This window comes from Lampetra fluviatilis, chromosome 68, assembly GCF_964198595.1.
Source record: "Lampetra fluviatilis chromosome 68, kcLamFluv1.1, whole genome shotgun sequence".
NCBI classification, from domain to species: Eukaryota; Metazoa; Chordata; class Hyperoartia; order Petromyzontiformes; family Petromyzontidae; genus Lampetra; species Lampetra fluviatilis.
Window position 1 is genome coordinate 4,085,519 of NC_136342.1, and position 20,528 is coordinate 4,106,046.

General features: G+C 54.5%; 1 protein-coding gene across 1 annotated transcript in view; it reads right to left on the reverse strand.

Moving 5' to 3' along the window:
• Positions 1 to 20,528, reverse strand: part of LOC144952537 (formin-binding protein 1-like) — a 55,498-nt gene that overhangs the window by 12,269 nt on the left and 22,701 nt on the right. The window contains exons 4-15 of the mRNA XM_078882986.1: positions 18,388 to 18,535; positions 14,102 to 14,164; positions 11,767 to 12,000; positions 7,580 to 7,615; positions 7,427 to 7,462; positions 7,279 to 7,314; positions 6,922 to 6,957; positions 6,618 to 6,764; positions 6,055 to 6,186; positions 5,686 to 5,793; positions 4,769 to 4,950; positions 1,460 to 1,592 (exon numbers count right to left, since the gene is read on the reverse strand). Coding sequence (XP_078739112.1) covers positions 1,460 to 1,592; positions 4,769 to 4,950; positions 5,686 to 5,793; positions 6,055 to 6,186; positions 6,618 to 6,764; positions 6,922 to 6,957; positions 7,279 to 7,314; positions 7,427 to 7,462; positions 7,580 to 7,615; positions 11,767 to 12,000; positions 14,102 to 14,164; positions 18,388 to 18,535 — 1,291 coding nt within the window. The remainder of the gene's footprint in view (positions 1 to 1,459; positions 1,593 to 4,768; positions 4,951 to 5,685; positions 5,794 to 6,054; positions 6,187 to 6,617; positions 6,765 to 6,921; positions 6,958 to 7,278; positions 7,315 to 7,426; positions 7,463 to 7,579; positions 7,616 to 11,766; positions 12,001 to 14,101; positions 14,165 to 18,387; positions 18,536 to 20,528) is intronic.

Here is a 20,528-nt window from a genome sequence, read left to right on the forward strand (position 1 = left end):
GTGTGTGTGTGCATGGTGTGTGTGAGTGTGTGTGTGCATGGTGTGTGTGAGTGTGTGTGTGCATGGTGTGTGTGCATGGTGTGTGTGAGTGTGTGTGTCCATGGTGTGTGTGCATGGTGTGTGTAAGTGTGTGTGTGCATGGTGTGTGTGCATGGTGTGTGTGAGTGTGTGTGTGCATGGTGTGTGTGAGTGTGTGTGTGTGTGCATGGTGTGTGTGAGTGCATGGTGTGTGTGAGTGCATGGTGTGTGTGAGTGTGTGTGTGCATGGTGTGTGTGAGTGTGTGTGTGCATGGTGTGTGTGCATGGTGTGTGTGAGTGTGTGTGTGCATGGTGTGTGTGCATGGTGTGTGTGAGTGTGTGTGTGCATGGTGTGTGTGAGTGTGTGTGTGCATGGTGTGTGTGAGTGTGTGTGTGCATGGTGTGTGTGCATGGTGTGTGTGAGTGTGTGTGTGCATGGTGTGTGTGCATGGTGTGTGTGAGTGTGTGTGTGCATGGTGTGTGTGAGTGTGTGTGTGCATGGTGTGTGTGCATGGTGTGTGTGAGTGTGTGTGTGCATGGTGTGTGTGAGTGTGTGTGTGTTTGCATGGTGTGTGTGAGTGCATGGTGTGTGTGAGTGCATGGTGTGTGTGAGTGTGTGTGTGCATGGTGTGTGTGAGTGTGTGTGTGCATGGTGTGTGTGCATGGTGTGTGTGAGTGTGTGTGTGCATGGTGTGTGTGCATGGTGTGTGTGAGTGTGTGTGTGCATGGTGTGTGTGCATGGTGTGTGTGTGCATGGTGTGTGTGCATGGTGTGTGTGAGTGTGTGTGTGCATGGTGTGAGTGTGTGTGTGTGTGCATGGTGTGTGTGCATGGTGTGTGTGAGTGTGTGTGTGCATGGTGTGTGTGAGTGTGTGTGTGCATGGTGTGTGTGAGTGTGTGTGTGCATGGTGTGTGTGCATGGTGTGTGTGAGTGTGTGTGTGCATGGTGTGTGTGCATGGTGTGTGTGAGTGTGTGTGTGCATGGTGTGTGTGAGTGTGTGTGTGCATGGTGTGTGTGAGTGTGTGTGTGCATGGTGTGTGTGAGTGTGTGTGTGTACCTGCAGCCTGCGGCGAGCGTGTGTGAGGGCCCGGCTCCGTGTGTGAGGGCCCGGCTCCGTGTGTGTGTGCGTGGTGTGTGTGTGTGCGTGTGTGTGTGCGTGAGTGTGTGAGTGTGTGTGTGAGTGTGTGAGTGTGTGTGTGCGTGTACCTGCAGCCTGCGGCGAGCGTGTGTGAGGGCCCGGCTCCGTGTGTGTGTGTGTGTGCGTGCATGAGTGTGCTTGAGTGTGTGAGTGTGTGTGTGAGTGTGTGAGTGTGTGTGTGCGTGTACCTGCAGCCTGCGGCGAGCGTGTGTGAGGGCCCGGCTCCGTGTGTGTGTGTGTGTGCGTGGTGCGTGTGAGTGTATGAGTGTGTGTGTGTGTGCGTGTGTGTGTGTGTGCGTGTACCTGCAGCCTGCGGCGAGCGTGTGTGAGGGCCCGGCTCCGAGCCTGCACCTCGGCGAGCTGCGGCTCCAGGCTGGAGGCATCGCCCAGGCTGGGCGTGTCGCTGTAGACGTCGCGCATCTTCAGCAGCGCCACCCTGCACACGGCACACGGCACACGGCACACGCACACGCACACGGCATGTGACACACGACACACGGCATGTGACACGCACACGCACACGGCATGTGACACACGACACGGCACACGGCACACGCACACGGCATGTGACACACGACACACGCACACGGCACACGGCACACGCACACGGCATGTGACACACGACACACGCACACGGCACACGACACACGGCACACGCACACGGCACACGCACACGGCACACGGCACACGCACACGGCATGTGACACACGACACACGCACACGGCACACGGCACACGCACACGGCATGTGACACACGACACACGCACACGGCACACGCACACGGCACGTGACACACGACACACGCACACGGCACACGGCACGTGACACACGCACACGGCACACGCGTGATGATGATGAGAGAGAGACACAGACCTCCTGTAGACCAGGCGAGGTAGTCAACATCTCACAGCCACCGTGATGATGATGATGAGAGAAAGACACAGACCTCCTGTAGACCAGGCGAGGTAGTCAACATCTCACAGCCACCGTGATGATGATGAGAGAGAGACACAGACCTCCTGTGTACCAGGCGAGGTAGTCAACATCTCACAGCCACCGTGATGATGATGAGAGAGAGACACAGACCTCCTGTAGACCAGGCGAGGTAGTTAACATCTCACAGCCACCGTGATGATGATGATGATGAGAGAGACACAGACCTCCTGTAGACCAGGCGAGGTAGTCAACATCTCACAGCCACCGTGATGATGATGATGATGAGAGAGAGACACAGACCTCCTGTAGACCAGGCGAGGTAGTCAACATCTCACAGCCACCGTGATGATGATGATGAGAGAGACACAGACCTCCTGTAGACCAGGCGAGGTAGTCAACATCTCCTAGCCACCGTGATGATGATGATGAGAGAGAGACACAGACCTCCTGTAGACCAGGCGAGGTAGTCAACATCTCACAGCCACCGTGATGATGATGATGATGAGAGAGAGACACAGACCTCCTGTGTACCAGGCGAGGTAGTCAACATCTCACAGCCACCGTGATGATGATGATGATGAGAGAGACACAGACCTCCTGTAGACCAGGCGAGGTAGTCAACATCTCACAGCCACCGTGATGATGATGATGATGAGAGAGAGACACAGACCTCCTGTAGACCAGGCGAGGTAGTCAACATCTCCTAGCCACCGTGATGATGATGATGAGAGAAAGACACAGACCTCCTGTAGACCAGGCGAGGTAGTCAACATCTCACAGCCACCGTGATGATGATGATGATGAGAGAGAGACACAGACCTCCTGTAGACCAGGCGAGGTAGTCAACATCTCACAGCCACCGTGATGATGATGATGACAGAGAGACACAGACCTCCTGTAGACCAGGTGAGGTAGTCAACATCTCACAGCCACCGTGATGATGATGATGAGAGAGAGACACAGACCTCCTGTAGACCAGGCGAGGTAGTCAACATCTCCTAGCCACCGTGATGATGATGAGAGAGAGACACAGACCTCCTGTAGACCAGGCGAGGTAGTCAACATCTCACAGCCACCGTGATGATGATGATGACAGAGAGACACAGACCTCCTGTAGACCAGGCGAGGTAGTCAACATCTCACAGCCACCGTGATGATGATGATGAGAGAGAGACACAGACCTCCTGTAGACCAGGCGAGGTAGTCAACATCTCACAGCCACCGTGATGATGATGATGAGAGAGAGACACAGACCTCCTGTAGACCAGGCGAGGTAGTCAACATCTCCTAGCCACCGTGATGATGATGAGAGAGAGACACAGACCTCCTGTAGACCAGGCGAGGTAGTCAACATCTCACAGCCACCGTGATGATGATGATGATGAGAGAGAGAGACACAGACCTCCTGTGTACCAGGCGAGGTAGTCAACATCTCCCAGCCACCGTGATGATGATGATGACAGAGACACAGACCTCCTGTGTACCAGGCGAGGTAGTCAACATCTCCCAGCCACCGTGATGATGATGATGACAGAGACACAGACCTCCTGTGTACCAGGCGAGGTAGTCAACATCTCCCAGCCACCGTGATGATGATGATGACAGAGACACAGACCTCCTGTGTACCAGGCGAGGTAGTCAACATCTCACAGCCACCGTGATGAAGATGATGAGAGAGAGACACAGACCTCCTGTGTACCAGGCGAGGTAGTCAACATCTCACAGCCACCGTGATGAAGATGATGAGAGAGAGACACAGACCTCCTGTGTACCAGGCGAGGTAGTCAACATCTCACAGCCACCGTGATGATGATGATGATGAGAGAGAGAGACACAGACCTCCTGTGTACCAGGCGAGGTAGTCAACATCTCATAGCCACCGTGATGATGATGATGATGAGAGAGAGAGACACAGACCTCCTGTGTACCAGGCGAGGTAGTCAACATCTCATAGCCACCGTGATGATGATGATGATGAGAGAGAGACACAGACCTCCTGTGTACCAGGCGAGGTAGTCAACATCTCACAGCCACCGTGATGAAGATGATGAGAGAGAGACACAGACCTCCTGTGTACCAGGCGAGGTAGTCAACATCTCATAGCCACCGTGATGATGATGATGATGAGAGAGAGAGACACAGACCTCCTGTGTACCAGGCGAGGTAGTCAACATCTCATAGCCACCGTGATGATGATGATGATGAGAGAGAGACGCAGACCTCCTGTGTACCAGGCGAGGTAGTCAACATCTCATAGCCACCGTGATGATGATGATGATGAGAAAGAGACGCAGACCTCCTGTAGACCAGGCGAGGTAGTCAACATCTCACAGCCACCGTGATGAAGATGATGAGAGAGAGACACAGACCTCCTGTAGACCAGGCGAGGTAGTCAACATCTCACAGCCACAATGATGAGAGAGAGACACAGACCTCCTGTAGACCAGGCGAGGTAGTCAACATCTCACAGCCACCGTGATGATGATGATGAGAGAGAGACACAGACCTCCTGTAGACCAGGCGAGGTAGTCAACATCTCCCAGCCTCTACGGCGCCCTCATCGCCCGTGAAGCCTACACTAGGCCCGGTCCGATGCACGCCCGTTTCCCAGGATGCACTTGTGTTCATTCCCAGGGTGCAGTGCGACCCCCCCCCCCCCCCCCCCCCCCCTCGTGCCTCTGGTCGTGGTCGAGCCGCAGCTCGCGCTCCGTCTCCTCCAGCCGCTGCTGGAGGCGACGGCGGCGCTGGTCGGGCGGCAGCTCCCGCAGCTCGCGCAGCTCCTCGCCTAGACGGGCCTCGCGGGCCTCGTGGGCCTCGCGGGCCTCCTCGGCCTCGCGGTCGTCGTCCGCCCGGCCTCCCTGCACGCCGCGCACACGGCGGACAACTCGGGTGATGCTACCCGCCCCCCCACACACGCCTCTTCCTCCAGAGCCCTCACCCCCCAACACCACCACCGACACCACCACCGTCATCACCACCATCATCATCACCACCACCACCACCATCCCCCCAACACCACCACCCCCCACGCCTCCTCCTCTTCGCCATTGTAATCACCACCACCACCACCAGCATCATCACCATTGTCATCATCATCATCATCACCTCGACCACCGTCACCACCACCACCATCATCACCACCACCACCACCACCATCATCATCATCACCACCACCACCACCATCATCATCACCACCACCGTCACCACCATCATCATCACCATCATCATCACCACCGTCACCACCACCGTCACCACCACCGTCACCACCATCATCACCACCACCACCATCATCATCACCACCGTCACCACCACCGTCACCACCACCATCATCACCACCATCATCATCATCACCATCATCATCACCATCATCCCCACCACCACCACCATCATCATCACCATCATCCCCACCACCACCACCATCATCACCACCATCATCATCACCATCATCCCCACCACCACCACCATCATCATCATCATCCCCACCACCATCATCATCATCATCACCACCACCACCACCACCATCATCACCATCACCACCATCACCACCATCATCACCACCGTCACCGTCACTGTCACCACCGTCACGCACTCACCTTGGTCTTCTTGCCGAAGAGCCACATCTTGCCGCGCGCCCTCCCCACCGACACTTTGCCGTCGGCTGCTCCGGACTCAGGAACGCCGCCCCCTCCTCTCCAGCCGTCCTGGCCACCGCCACCACCGCCACCACCACCACCGCCACCACCACCACCGCCACCACCACCACCGCCACCACCACCACCACCACCACCACCGCCACCACCGCCACCACCACCACCACTGCCCCTCTCGCCCCTCCCCCTGTCGCTCGACCCCTCCCTCCCGCCCCTCCCCCGCTCTCCGCGGCCACCACCGCCACCACCACCACCACCGCCACCACCACCGCCACCACCGCGACTGCCGCCGCTGTCGGCTGACGACCGCGCCGATCCGCCGGAGCCCGTGGGGAGGAGCTCCGAGCTTCCCGGCGCCGCCGCCGCGCGGGGAGAGTCGTCCACGTCCAGGTCGCGGGGACGCTCGTAGCCAGAGCGGTACATCCGTGACACCATGTGGCAGTCCTGCAGGAGGCCACGTGGGGGGGGGGGTCACGTGGGGGGGGGTCAAGTGGGGGGGGTCAAGTGGGAGGGGTCAAGTGGGGGGGGTCGCGGGGACGCTCGTAGCCAGAGCGGTACATCCGTGACACCATGTGGCAGTCCTGCAGGAGGCCACGTGGGGGGGGGGGGGGGGGTCACGTGGGGGGGGTCAAGTGGGAGGGGTCAAGTGGGGGGGGTCAAGTGGGGGGGGTCACGTGGGAGGGAGAGTCACGTGGGAGGGGTCAAGTGGGAGGGGTCAAGTGGGGGGGGTCGCGGGGACGCTCGTAGCCAGAGCGGTACATCCGTGACACCATGTGGCAGTCCTGTAGGAGGTCACGTGGGGGGGGGGGGGGGGGTCACGTGGGGGGGGTCAAGTGGGGGGGGTCACGTGGGGTGTGTGTGGGTGTGTCACCCACCTGCCTCTCGTTGACGCTGTCTGCGGCGCGAGCCACATCGTCCAGGCAGCCGCCCAGGGCGGGCAGCAGCTTGCGCTCCGCGTCGGCGTAGCGGCGCAGGTACTCGCGCACCTTCACCAGGCGGCACGCCTCCATCTCCTCCAGCTCCTGCAACACACACACACACACAGTCACACACACACAGTCACACACACACACACACAGTCACTCACACACAGTCACACACACACAGACACACACACAGTCACACACAGTCACACACACACACACAGTCACACAGACACACACACAGGTACTCGCGCACCTTCACCAGGCGGCACGCCTCCATCTCCTCCAGCTCCTGCAACACACACACACACAGTCACACACACACAGTCACACACACACAGTCACTCACACACAGTCACACACACACAGACACACACACACAGACACACAGACACACACACAGTCACACACAGTCACACACAGTCACACACACACACACAGTCACTCACACACACAGTCACACACACACACACACAGTCACACACACACAGTCACACACACACACACACAGTCACTCACACACAGTCACACACACACACACACAGTCACTCACACACAGTCACACACACACACACACAGTCACACACAGACACACACACAGGTACTCGCGCACCTTCACCAGGCGGCACGCCTCCATCTCCTCCAGCTCCTGCGGGGAGACACACACAGGCACACAGACACACACACAGTCACACAGTCACTCACACACAGTCACACACACACACACAGTCACACAGACACACACACAGGTACTCGCGCACCTTCACCAGGCGGCACGCCTCCATCTCCTCCAGCTCCTGCAACACACACACACACACAGTCACACACAGTCACACACACACACACAGTCACTCACACACAGTCACACACACACACACACAGTCACACAGACACACACACAGGTACTCGCGCACCTTCACCAGGCGGCACGCCTCCATCTCCTCCAGCTCCTGCGGGGACACATACAGTCACACACTCACACAGTCACACAGTCACTCACACACTCACAGTCACACAGCCGCACTCACAGTCACACATTCACACACTGTCACACAGTCACACCGCACTCACACTGCACTCACAGTCACACAGTCACACTCACAGTCACACAGTCACACTCACAGTCACACAGTCACACTCACAGTCACACAGCCACACTCACAGTCACACACACACACCCGTAGTCACACAGTCAGTCACACACTCACACAGTCACAGTCACACAGTCACACACTCACAGTCACAGTCACACCACACTCACAGTCACACACTCACACACACTCACAGTCACACACTCACACACACTCACAGTCACACACTCACACACACTCACAGACACACACTCACACACACTCACAGTCACACCGCACTCACACTCACAGTCACACAGCCACACTCACAGTCACACACTCACAGTCACACACTCACAGTCACACCGTACTCACAGTCTCTATGAGTATGGGTCTCTGTGGGTCTCTATGAGTGTGGGTCTCTGTGGGTCTCTATGAGTGTGGGTCTCTGTGGGTCTCTATGAGTGTGGGTCTCTGTGGGTCTCTATGAGTGTGGGTCTCTGTGGGTCTCTATGAGTGTGGGTCTCTGTGGGTCTCTATGAGTGTGGGTCTCTGTGGGTCTCTATGAGTGTGGGTCTCTGTGGGTCTCTATGAGTGTGGGTCTCTGTGGGTCTCTATGAGTGTGGGTCTCTGTGGGTCTCTGTGGGTCTCTATGAGTGTGGGTCTCTGTGGGTCTCTGTGGGTCTCTATGAGTGTGGGTCTCTGTGGGTCTCTATGAGTGTGGGTCTCTGTGGGTCTCTGTGGGTCTCTATGAGTGTGGGTCTCTGTGGGTCTCTGTGGGTCTCTATGAGTGTGGGTCTCTGTGGGTCTCTGTGGGTCTCTATGAGTATGGGTCTCTGTGGGTCTCTGTGGGTCTCTGAGTGTGGGTTTCTGTGTGTCTCTGTGTGTCTCTGTGTGTCTCTGCGTGTCTCTGCGTGTCTCAGTGTGTCTCAGTGTGTCTCTGCGTGTCTCTGCGTGTCTCAGTGTGTCTCTGCGTGTCTCTGCGTGTCTCTGTGTGTCTCTGTGTGTCTCTGCGTGTCTCTGTGTGTCTCTGTGTGTCTCTGCGTGTCTCTGTGTGTCTCTGCGTGTCTCTGTGTGTCTCTGCGTGTATCTGCGTGTCTCTGTGTGTCTCTGCGTGTCTCTGTGTGTCTCTGTGTGTCTCTGCGTGTCTCTGTGTGTCTCTGCGTGTCTCTGTGTGTCTCTGCGTGTCTCTGTGTGTCTCTGCGTGTATCTGCGTGTCTCTGTGTGTCTCTGCGTGTCTCTGTGTGTCTCTGTGTGTCTCTGCGTGTCTCTGTGTGTCTCTGCGTGTCTCTGTGTGTCTCTGCGTGTCTCTGCGTGTCTCTGCGTGTATCTGCGTGTCTCTGTGTGTCTCTGCGTGTCTCTGTGTGTCTCTGCGTGTATCTGCGTGTCTCTGTGTGTCTCTCTGTGTCTCTGTGTGTCTCTGTCTCTCTGCGTGTATCTGCGTGTCTCTGCGTGTCTCTGTGTGTCTCTGTGTGTCTCTGTGTGTCTTTGTGTGTCTCTGTGTGTCTCTGTGTATCAGTGTGTCTCAGTGTGTCTGTGTGTCTCTGCGTGTCTCTGTGTATCAGTGTGTCTCAGTGTGTCTCTGTGTTTCTCTGTGTTTCTCTGTGTGTCTCTGTGTGTCTCTGCGTGTCTCTGCGTGTCTCTGTGTGTCTCTGTGTGTCTCTGTGTGTCTCAGTGTGTCTCAGTGTGTCTCTGTGTGTCTCTGTGTGTCTCTGTGTGTCTCTGCGTGTCTCTGCGTGTCTCTGTGTGTCTCTCTGTGTCTCTGTGTGTCTCTGTCTCTCTGCGTGTATCTGCGTGTCTCTGCGTGTCTCTGTGTGTCTCTGTGTGTCTCTGTGTTTCTCTGTGTGTCTCTGTGTGTCTTTGTGTGTCTCTGTGTGTCTCTGTGTATCAGTGTGTCTCTGCGTGTCTCCGCGTGTCTCTGTGTGTCTCTGCGTGTCTCTATGAGTGTGTGTCTCTGTGTGTCTCTGTGTGTCTCTGCGTGTCTCTATGGGTCTCTCTGAGTGTGTGTCTCTGTGTGTCTCTGTGTGTCTCTGCGTGTCTCTATGGGTCTCTCTGAGTGTGGGTCTCTGTGGGTCTCTATGAGTGTGTGTCTCTGTGTGTCTCTATGAGTGTGTGTCTCTGTGTGTCTCTATGAGTGTGTGTCTCTGTGGGTCTCTATGAGTGTGGGTCTCTGTGGGTCTCTATGAGTGTGTGTCTCTGCGTGTCTCTATGAGTGTGTGTCTCTGTGTGTCTCTATGAGTGTGTGTCTCTGTGTGTCTCTATGAGTGTGTGTCTCTGTGTGTCTCTATGAGTGTGTGTCTCTGTGGGTCTCTATGAGTGTGTGTCTCTGCGTGTCTCTATGAGTGTGTGTCTCTGTGTGTCTCTATGAGTGTGTGTCTCTGTGTGTCTCTATGAGTGTGTGTCTCTGTGTGTCTCTATGAGTGTGTGTCTCTGTGGGTCTCTATGAGTGTGTGTCTCTGCGTGTCTCTATGAGTGTGTGTCTCTGTGTGTCTCTATGAGTGTGTGTCTCTGTGTGTCTCTATGAGTGTGTGTCTCTGTGTGTCTCTATGAGTGTGTGTCTCTGTGGGTCTCTATGAGTGTGTGTCTCTGCGTGTCTCTATGAGTGTGTGTCTCTGTGTGTCTCTATGAGTGTGTGTCTCTGTGTGTCTCTATGAGTGTGTGTCTCTGTGTGTCTCTATGAGTGTGTGTCTCTGCGTGTCTCTATGAGTGTGTGTCTCTGTGTGTCTCTATGAGTGTGTGTCTCTGTGTGTCTCTATGAGTGTGTGTCTCTGCGTGTCTCTATGAGTGTGTGTCTCTGTGTGTCTCTATGAGTGTGTGTCTCTGTGTGTCTCTATGAGTGTGTGTCTCTGTGTGTCTCTATGAGTGTGTGTCTCTGTGTGTCTCTATGAGTGTGTGTCTCTGTGTGTCTCTATGAGTGTGTGTCTCTGTGGGTCTCTGTGGGTCTCTATGAGTGTGGGTCTCTGTGGGTCTCTGAGTATGGGTCTCTGTGGGTCTCTGTGGGTCTCTATGAGTGTGGGTCTCTGTGGGTCTCTATGAGTGTGGGTCTCTGTGGGTCTCTATGAGTGTGGGTCTCTGTGGGTCTCTATGAGTGTGGGTCTCTGTGGGTCTCTATGAGTGTGTGTCTCTGTGTGTCTCTATGAGTGTGTGTCTCTGTGTGTCTCTATGAGTGTGTGTCTCTGTGTGTCTCTATGAGTGTGTGTCTCTGTGTGTCTCTATGAGTGTGTGTCTCTGTGTGTCTCTATGAGTGTGTGTCTCTGTGTGTCTCTATGAGTGTGTGTCTCTGTGTGTCTCTATGAGTGTGTGTCTCTGTGTGTCTCTATGAGTGTGTGTCTCTGTGTGTCTCTATGAGTGTGTGTCTCTGTGTGTCTCTATGAGTGTGTGTCTCTGTGGGTCTCTGTGGGTCTCTATGAGTGTGGGTCTCTGTGGGTCTCTATGAGTATGGGTCTCTGTGGGTCTCTGTGGGTCTCTATGAGTGTGGGTCTCTGTGGGTCTCTATGAGTGTGGGTCTCTGTGGGTCTCTATGAGTGTGGGTCTCTGTGGGTCTCTATGAGTGTGGGTCTCTGTGGGTCTCTATGAGTGTGTGTCTCTGTGTGTCTCTGAGTGTGTGTCTCTGTGTGTCTCTATGAGTGTGTGTCTCTGTGTGTCTCTATGAGTGTGTGTCTCTGTGTGTCTCTATGAGTGTGTGTCTCTGTGTGTCTCTATGAGTGTGTGTCTCTGTGTGTCTCTATGAGTGTGTGTCTCTGTGTGTCTCTATGAGTGTGTGTCTCTGTGTGTCTCTATGAGTGTGTGTCTCTGTGTGTCTCTATGAGTGTGTGTCTCTGTGTGTCTCTATGAGTGTGTGTCTCTGTGTGTCTCTATGAGTGTGTGTCTCTGTGTTTCTCTGTGTTTCTCTGTGTGTCTCTGTGTGTCTCTGTGTGTCTTTGCGTCTCTGCGTGTTTCTGCGTGTTTCTGTGTGTCTCTGTGTCTCTGTGTCTCTGCGTGTCTCTGTCTCTCTGTGTCTCTGCGTGTCTCCGCGTGTCTCTGCGAGTTACGTGAAAGACGGCGGGCATGACGCTGTAGAAGTGGTTGGCCTGCTCGCGGTTGAAGTTGTCCCTCTGGCCCAGGAAGTCGGAGCGACTCTCCTCGGCGGCGCGCTTGCGAGCGGCGGCGGCGGCGCGCGACTTGTCGATGTCGGCGCGCGACGAGTTGGCGTCGCCGTCGTGACGAAGCATCGTCTGGCGGGCTCGGTCCGCCTCGCGAGAGTCACGCTCGCACTTGCGCTTGCTCTGGGCGGCGCGCGCAGTCGTGGTGGTGGTGTGTCAGTGTGTGTGTTAGTTAGTGTGTTTGTTTGTGTTTGTTTGTGTGTGTGTGTTGGTGTGTGTGTTAGTGTGTGTGGTCGGCCTCGCGAGAGTCACGCTCGCACTTGCGCTTGCTCTGGGTGGCGCGCGCAGTCGTGGTGGTGGGTGTTAGTGTGTGTTAGTTTGTGTGTTTGTTTGTGTTTGTTTGTGTGTGTGTGTGTGTTGGTGTGTGTGTGTGTTAGTGTGTGTGGTCGGCCTCGCGAGAGTCACGCTCGCACTTGCGCTTGCTCTGGGTGGCGCGCGCAGTCGTGGTGGTGGGTGTTAGTGTGTGTTAGTTTGTGTGTTTGTTTGTGTTTGTTTGTGTGTGTGTGTGTGTTGGTGTGTGTGTGTGTTAGTGTGTGTGGTCGGCCTCGCGAGAGTCACGCGCGCACTTGCGCTTGCTCTGGGTGGCGCGCGCAGTCGTGGTGGTGGGTGTTAGTGTGTTTGTTGGTGTGTTGGTTTGTTGGTGTGTGTTTGTTTGTGAGTTTGTGTGTTGGTGTGTGTGTTAGTGTGTGTGGTAATAGCTGCTCATTCAGAGGAGGAGTTGGAGACGCTGCTGCTGAGACTGGAGCGTGCCACTAAGAGGTGGGGCCTTACCATCAGCCCCACCAAAACTAAGCACCTGCCTGGGTATTTTGTACCATCGGGCACTCCACCCCCACAACTCCCCATCGGTGATGGGGCAGTTGTGGAGAGAGTGGAGAGTTTCCCATACCTGGGCAGTGTGCTCATGACCGGCTCCGGTTTATCAGCAGAGGTCTCACTCCGAATCAGTCGAGCGGCAATATCTTTTCATCGGTTGCGTAACGCTGTGTGGAAGCTACCTGTCTGTCTCTCCGCACGAAGCTTCAGGTCTTCTCGGCCACGGTCATTCCCTCCCTTCTCTACGCTTGCAAACGTGGACCCCCCTAATGGAGCATCTTCGCCGGTCGGAAACATTTAGGCTGGCCTGCCTACGATCCATCCTGGGTTTAACCAGGCTGGATTGTGTGAGGAGCTCACAAGTCCTTGAAAGATCTGGGCAAAGTCCCATCAGTGAGCTCCTCCGGCAGGCAAGGTTGCGTTGGCTGGGTCATGTAGCCCGCATGCCCAGCCACCGCATGCCTAAACAGCTTTTGTTCGGCCGGATCGAGGGGGCTAAACGGGCGCGGCACGGGCTAGAGAAGAGATGGAGTGATGTGGTACAGGAGGACGTGGAGCTGAGTGGGCTTGCCGATGACTGGTTCCAGCGGTGTCAAGATCGGCCTCTGTGGAGGAGGCTCGTGAAGGACGCTACTGGGCAGTTGGAGGCAGTCGCCCTCCAACAACAACGGAGGGCGGAGGAGCGACGCTCACAACAACGAGCGGAGCGCCGGGTGGCTAAAGCACAGCAAGTTGGCACAGTAGGGGGCACAGGTGGTGCATCAGCCAGTCATCTCGGTCATCTCGGTCAGTCGACCCGTGGCACCTGCTGGGTCTGCCCCGTGACCTCCTGCCAGCGGGCGTTCGACACTTCACGTGGCCTCAAGGTGCACTTGGCCTGGCACAAGCGTCGTGGTGACGTCACCGCCACTTAGTGGCGAATGGTGGTTGTTGTTAGTGTGTGTGTGTTAATGTGTGTGCTGGTGCGTTTAAGTGTGTGTGTTGGTGTGTGTGTTAGTGTGTGTATGTTAGTGTGTGTTAGTGTGTGTGTGTGTGTCTGTCTGTGTGTGTGTCTGTGTGGCTGTGTCTGTGTGGGGAGCCGGTAGTGTAGTGGGTAGTGCTACGCTGCGCTATGAACCCGGCGACCCGAGTTCGATTCCCGCTCATGGCCAACACCGCCAGCTACAATTATCTGAACCGGTCCTGGGCCTCCCCTAGGTCGACTCAGCCTCAAATGGTGTACCGGTGTGCAGTAAACATCGCTAGCACTGGGGAGACAAAGTCGGCCGGGCGTGGTTGCTGGCCACCCACCCCCCCTCGTGTTCTCGTGAACAGCACTTGCCCCTACAGTCTGTCAGAGGCTACACGGGGGACCTTTGTCTTTGTCTTGGGGGGGGGGGGTGGGTGGGGGGGGTGACCGCCAACTCACCTCCTCCACCTGCTTCCAACACGTGTCCAGGTGCCGCTGTGCTCGCCGCCCCTCGTTCAGCAACTGGGAGTCGGGGATAGGGGGGGGGGGCGAGATTTGACGGCGAGATTTGACGGCGAGATTTGACGGCGAGATTTGACGGCGAGATTTGACGGCGAGATTTGACGGCGAGATTTGACGGCGAGATTTGGGGGCGAGATTTGACGGCGAGATTTGACGGCGAGATTTGACGGCGAGATTTGACGGCGAGATTTGACGGCGAGATTTGACGGCGAGATTTGGGGGCGAGATTTGACGGCGAGATTTGACGGCGAGATTTGACGGCGAGATTTGACGGCGAGATTTGACGGCGAGATTTGACGGCGAGATTTCAAAAAGGTCACGTCACCCCACGGTCAAGGCACAGCACCGGCGAAAAGCCTCCCCACCGCCCCCCCCCGCTCGCCCCACCCCTCTGTGGGTCTCTATGAGTGTGGGTCTCTGTGGGTCTCTATGAGTATGGGTCTCTGTGGGTCTCTGTGGGTCTCTATGAGTATGGGTCTCTGTGGGTCTCTATGAGTATGGGTCTCTGTGGGTCTCTGTGTGTATGGGTCTCTATGAGTGTGGGTCTCTATGAGTGTGGGTCTCTGTGGGTCTCTGTGTGTATGGGTCTCTGTGGGTCTCTATGAGTGTGGGTCTCTATGGGTCTCTGTGTGTATGGGTCTCTGAGTATGGGTCTCTATGAGTATAGGTCTCTGTGGGTCTCTATCAGTGTGGGTCTCTATGAGTGTGGGTCTCTATGAGTGTGGGTCTCTATGAGTGTGGGTCTCTGTGGGTCTCTATGAGTGTGGGTCTCTGTGGGTCTCTATGAGTGTGGGTCTCTGTGGGTCTCTATGAGTGTGGGTCTCTGTGGGTCTCTATGAGTGTGGGTCTCTGTGGGTCTCTATGAGTATGGGTCTCTGTGGGTCTCTGTGGGTCTCTGTGTGTCTCTGAGTGTGGGTCTCTATGAGTATGGGTCTCTGTGGGTCTCTATGAGTATGGGTCTCTGTGGGTCTCTGTGGGTCTCTGTGTGTCTCTATGAGTGTGGGTCTCTATGAGTGTGGGTCTCTGTGGGTCTCTATGAGTATGGGTCTCTGTGGGTCTCTGTGTGTCTCTATGAGTGTGGGTCTCTATGAGTGTGGGTCTCTGTGTGTCTCTATGAGTGTGAGTCTCTATGAGTATGGGTCTCTGTGAGTCTCTATGAGTATGGGTCTCTGTGGGTCTCTGTGGGTCTCTGTGTGTCTCTATGAGTGTGGGTCTCTATGAGTGTGGGTCTCTGTGAGTCTCTATGAGTATGGGTCTCTGTGGGTCTCTGTGTGTCTCTATGAGTGTGGGTCTCTGTGTGTCTCTATGAGTGTGGGTCTCTATGAGTGTGGGTCTCTATGAGTGTGGGTCTCTGTGAGTCTCTGTGAGTGTGGGTCTCTGTGGGTCTCTATGAGTGTGGGTCTCTGTGGGTCTCTGTGAGTCTCTGTGAGTGTGGGTCTCTGTGGGTCTCTGTGGGTCTCTATGAGTATGGGTCTCTGTGGGTCTCTGTGTGTCTCTGTAAGTATTTCGCTTCTGCAGTAAATCTCCACGTGGTGATGATGATGATGATGCTGACAATGCACGTGGTAGAGCTGCTATCATTTGTGATGCCCAGGGTCAGTCCTCTTATGAAAACATCAGCCTATTGGAGAGACCTTAGCCCGGCAAAATATTTTTTTTAAAAATCCGGCGGAAAAATAACAATCAAAAGAAACATTTCTAACAAACATCTCGATTCTCGTACCGGTGGCGACGCTGGGGGGCATTTCACCGGCGTAAAATAAGTAAAAAATAACATTTCAAACAAACATCCCGATTAAATTTCGATTTAAAGCTTTCGTGACTGCAGGGATTCATCTTCTTGGTTCTTTTGGTAAAGTCACGTAGAAGGGAAATAATAAAATAATAAAAATAAAACTTAATAAAATACAATTCTCACGACGTTTCGGCCACAACGCAAGCAGCAGCCCTCAGGTGAAGAACAGGTCTGTCGAGAAGACAGCGTCTGAATGAAGAACAGGTCTGTCGGAAAGACAGCGTCTGAATGAAGAACAGGTCTGTCGGAAAGACAGCGTCTGAATGAGGAACAGGTCTGTCGGGAAGACAGCGTCTGAATGAAGAACAGGTCTGTCGGGAAGACAGCGTCTGAATGAAGAACAGGTCTGTCGGAAAGACAGCGTCTGAATGAACAGTAGGTCTGTCGGAAAGACAGCGTCTGAATGAACAGTAGGTCTGTCGGAAAGACAGCGTCTGAATGAAGAACAGGTCTGTCGGGAAGACAGCGTCTGAATGAGGAACAGGTCTGTCGGGAAGACAGCGTCTGAATGAAGAACAGGTCTGTCGGAAAGACAGCGTCTGAATGAAGAACAGGTCTGTCGGGAAGACAGCGTCTGAATGAGGAACAGGTCTGTCGGGAAGACAGCGTCTGAATGAAGAACAGGTCTGTCGGGAAGACAGCGTCTGAATGAATAACAGGTCTGTCGGAAAGACAGCGTCTGAATGGAGAACAGGTCTGTCGGGAAGACAGCGTCTGAATGAAGAACAGGTCTGTCGGGAAGACAGCGTCTGAATGAACAGTAGGTCTGTCGGAAAGACAGCGTCTGAATGAAGAACAGGTCTGTCGGAAAGACAGCGTCTGAATGAAGAACAGGTCTGTCGGAAAGACAGCGTCTGAATGAAGAACAGGTCTGTCGGGAAGACAGCGTCTGAATGAAGAACAGGTCTGTCGGGAAGACAGCGTCTGAATGAAGAACAGGTCTGTCGGGAAGACAGCGTCTGAATGAAGAACAGGTCTGTCGGAAAGACAGCGTCTGAATGAAGAACAGGTCTGTCGGGAAGACAGCGTCTGAATGAAGAACAGGTCTGTCGGGAAGACAGCGTCTGAATGAACAGGTCTGTCGGAAAGACAGCGTCTGAATGAAGAACAGGTCTGTCGGAAAGACAGCGTCTGAATGAACAGTAGGTCTGTCGGGAAGACAGCGTCTGAATGAAGAACAGGTCTGTCGGGAAGACAGCGTCTGAATGAAGAACAGGTCTGTCGGAAAGACAGCGTCTGAATGAAGAACAGGTCTGTCGGGAAGACAGCGTCTGAATGAAGAACAGGTCTGTCGGGAAGACAGCGTCTGAATGAAGAACAGGTCTGTCGGGAAGACAGCGTCTGAATGAAGAACAGGTCTGTCGGGAAGACAGCGTCTGAATGAAGAACAGGTCTGTCGGGAAGACAGCGTCTGAATGAAGAACAGGTCTGTCGGGAAGACAGCGTCTGAATGAAGAACAGGTCTGTCGGGAAGACAGCGTCTGAATGAAGAACAGGTCTGTCGGGAAGACAGCGTCTGAATGAAGAACAGGTCTGTCGGAAAGACAGCGTCTGAATGAACAGGTCTGTCGGAAAGACAGCGTCTGAATGAAGAACAGGTCTGTCGGAAAGACAGCGTCTGAATGAACAGTAGGTCTGTCGGAAAGACAGCGTCTGAATGAAGAACAGGTCTGTCGGGAAGACAGCGTCTGAATGAACAGTAGGTCTGTCGGGAAGACAGCGTCTGAATAAAGAACAGGTCTGTCGGGAAGACAGCGTCTGAATGAAGAACAGGTCTGTCGGAAAGACAGCGTCTGAATGAAGAACAGGTCTGTCGGGAAGACAGCGTCTGAATGAAGAACAGGTCTGTCGGAAAGACAGCGTCTGAATGAAGAACAGGTCTGTCGGGAAGACAGCGTCTGAATGGAGAACAGGTCTGTCGGGAAGACAGCGTCTGAATAAAGAACAGGTCTGTCGGGAAGACAGCGTCTGAATGGAGAACAGGTCTGTCGGAAAGACAGCGTCTGAATGAAGAACAGGCCTGTCGGAAAGACAGCGTCTGAATGAAGAACAGGCCTGTCGGGAAGACAGCGTCTGAATGAAGAACAGGCCTGTCGGGAAGACAGCGTCTGAATGAAGAACAGGCCTGTCGGGAAGACAGCGTCTGAATGAAGAACAGGTCTGTCGGGAAGACAGCGTCTGAATGAAGAACAGGTCTGTCGGGAAGACAGCGTCTGAATGGAGAACAGGTCTGTCGGGAAGACAGCGTCTGAATAAAGAACAGGTCTGTCGGGAAGACAGCGTCTGAATGGAGAACAGGTCTGTCGGAAAGACAGCGTCTGAATGAAGAACAGGCCTGTCGGAAAGACAGCGTCTGAATGAAGAACAGGCCTGTCGGGAAGACAGCGTCTCGATTCTCGTGCCGGCGTCGGCGCTCGTCGGCGCTCACCGCCTTGCGCTGCTGCTTGGCCTCGGCGTGGTAGCGCGCCAGGCTGCCCACCACGCGCTCCGCCAGCGTGTCGGCAAGCAGCTCGCGGTGCCCCGCACAGTCGCCCAGCTGCTGCAGCGTCGCAAAGAAGGCGCGGCACGACGTGTAGCTGGGGCGGGCACGCGGGGGGAGGGGGGTGGGGGGTCACAGGGTGGGGGGTGGGGGTCATTCACAGAGACACGTGGGGTGTGGGTGACACTCACAGTGGGTGGGGTGTCACTCACAGGGTGTCACTCACAGGGTGTCACTCACAGAGACACGTGGGGTGTGGGTGTCACTCACAGGGTGTCACTCACAGAGTGTCACTCACAGGGTGTCACTCACAGGGTGTCACTCACAGGGTGTCACTCACAGAGACACGCGGGGTGTGGGTGACACTCACAGTGGGTGGGGTGTCACTCACAGAGACACGTGGGGTGTGGGTGTCACTCACAGTGAGTGGGTGTGTCACTCACAGAGACACGTGGGGTGTGGGTGTCACTCACAGTGGGTGGGGTGACACTCACAGGGTGTCACTCACAGGGTGTCACTCACAGAGACACGCGGGGTGTGGGTGACACTCACAGTGGGTGGGGTGTCACTCACAGTGACACGTGGGGTGTGGGTGTCACTCACAGGGTGTCACTCACAGGGTGTCACTCACAGGGTGTCACTCACAGGGTGTCACTCACAGAGACACGTGGGGTGTGGGTGTCACTCACAGGGTGTCACTCACAGGGTGTCACTCACAGGGTGTCACTCACAGAGACACGTGGGGTGTGGGTGTCACTCACAGGGTGTCACTCACAGGGTGTCACTCACAGGGTGTCACTCACAGAGACACGCGGGGTGTGGGTGACACTCACAGTGGGTGGGGTGACACTCACAGGGTGACACTCACAGGGTGTCACTCACAGAGACACGCGGGGGGTGGGTGTCACTCACAGGGTGGGGGTCACAGGGTGGGGGTCACCCCCCTAGCTTCCGGTGTGACGCTTTTTTTTTTAAACTAAAACTCAACTCATGAAACATTTATCCTACCTGAACACATTTTTAAACCGAAACTAAATTACAAAAAATGTCTAAACTAAAACAGTTTTTTTTTAACTAAATGAAGGTTGATATGCACTGTCCTTGAAGTTGATTGATCCACACCCGAGACAGCTTTTCTTAGAGCCTAGTTTCACATGGTGTTGGACCAGATGGTGCATTGTCTTTAAGTTGTGCACCTTTTGGCGTCATCTGGTCCAACACCATGTGAGACTAGGCTCTAAGAAAAGCTGTCTCGGGTGTGGACCAATCAACTTCAAGGACAATGCATATCATCATCAGAGTTGTTTCTTTTTGTTTGCATTTTGACTGCTTGTGTTGTGGTTATTGCAAACATGATGCCTTGTATAAAGGTGTCAGTTTTTGTACCAGTTGAAAGGGTACAAACCTATCACTATATTTTGCCACTGGTAAAGGAGATGTCTCATAGTGTAAATGCTTACCCCGAGGTCTCAATACTCTGATGGTGCATTGTCTTTGAGTTGTGCGCCTTTTGGCGTCATCTGGTCCAACACCATGTGAGACTAGGCTCTAAGGAAAGCTGTCTCGGGTGTGGACCAATCAACTTCAAGGACAGTGCACATACATTATCAGAGTTGTGTTTTTTGTTTGCATTATGACTGCAGGTATTGTGGTCTATGCAAACATGACTCCTCGTAAAAAGGTGTCAGTTTTGTTGCCAGATAGAAGGGTAAAGAACCAATTATCATATTTTTACTGGCAAATGAGGTTCCCATAGACAAGGCATCATGCTTGCAATAACCACAACACAAGCAGTCAAAATGCAAACAAAAAGAACAATCAACTTCAAGGACAGTGCATATCATTATCATCATCAGAGTTGTTTCTTTTTGTTTGCATTTTGACTGCTTGTGTCGTGGTTATTGCAAACATGCTGCCTTGTCAGTTTTTGTACCAGTTGAAAGGGTAAAAACCTGTCACTAAATAAAGTTTTTTTCATTTTCCACACCAGCGGACCGTAGCAGCTTGTCGCCGCCACCGTGACCACCGGTACCGTGGTCGTTCACCGCAGCCGGCACCGGCAACGCCGGGTGAAACCCTCGCGACCTACG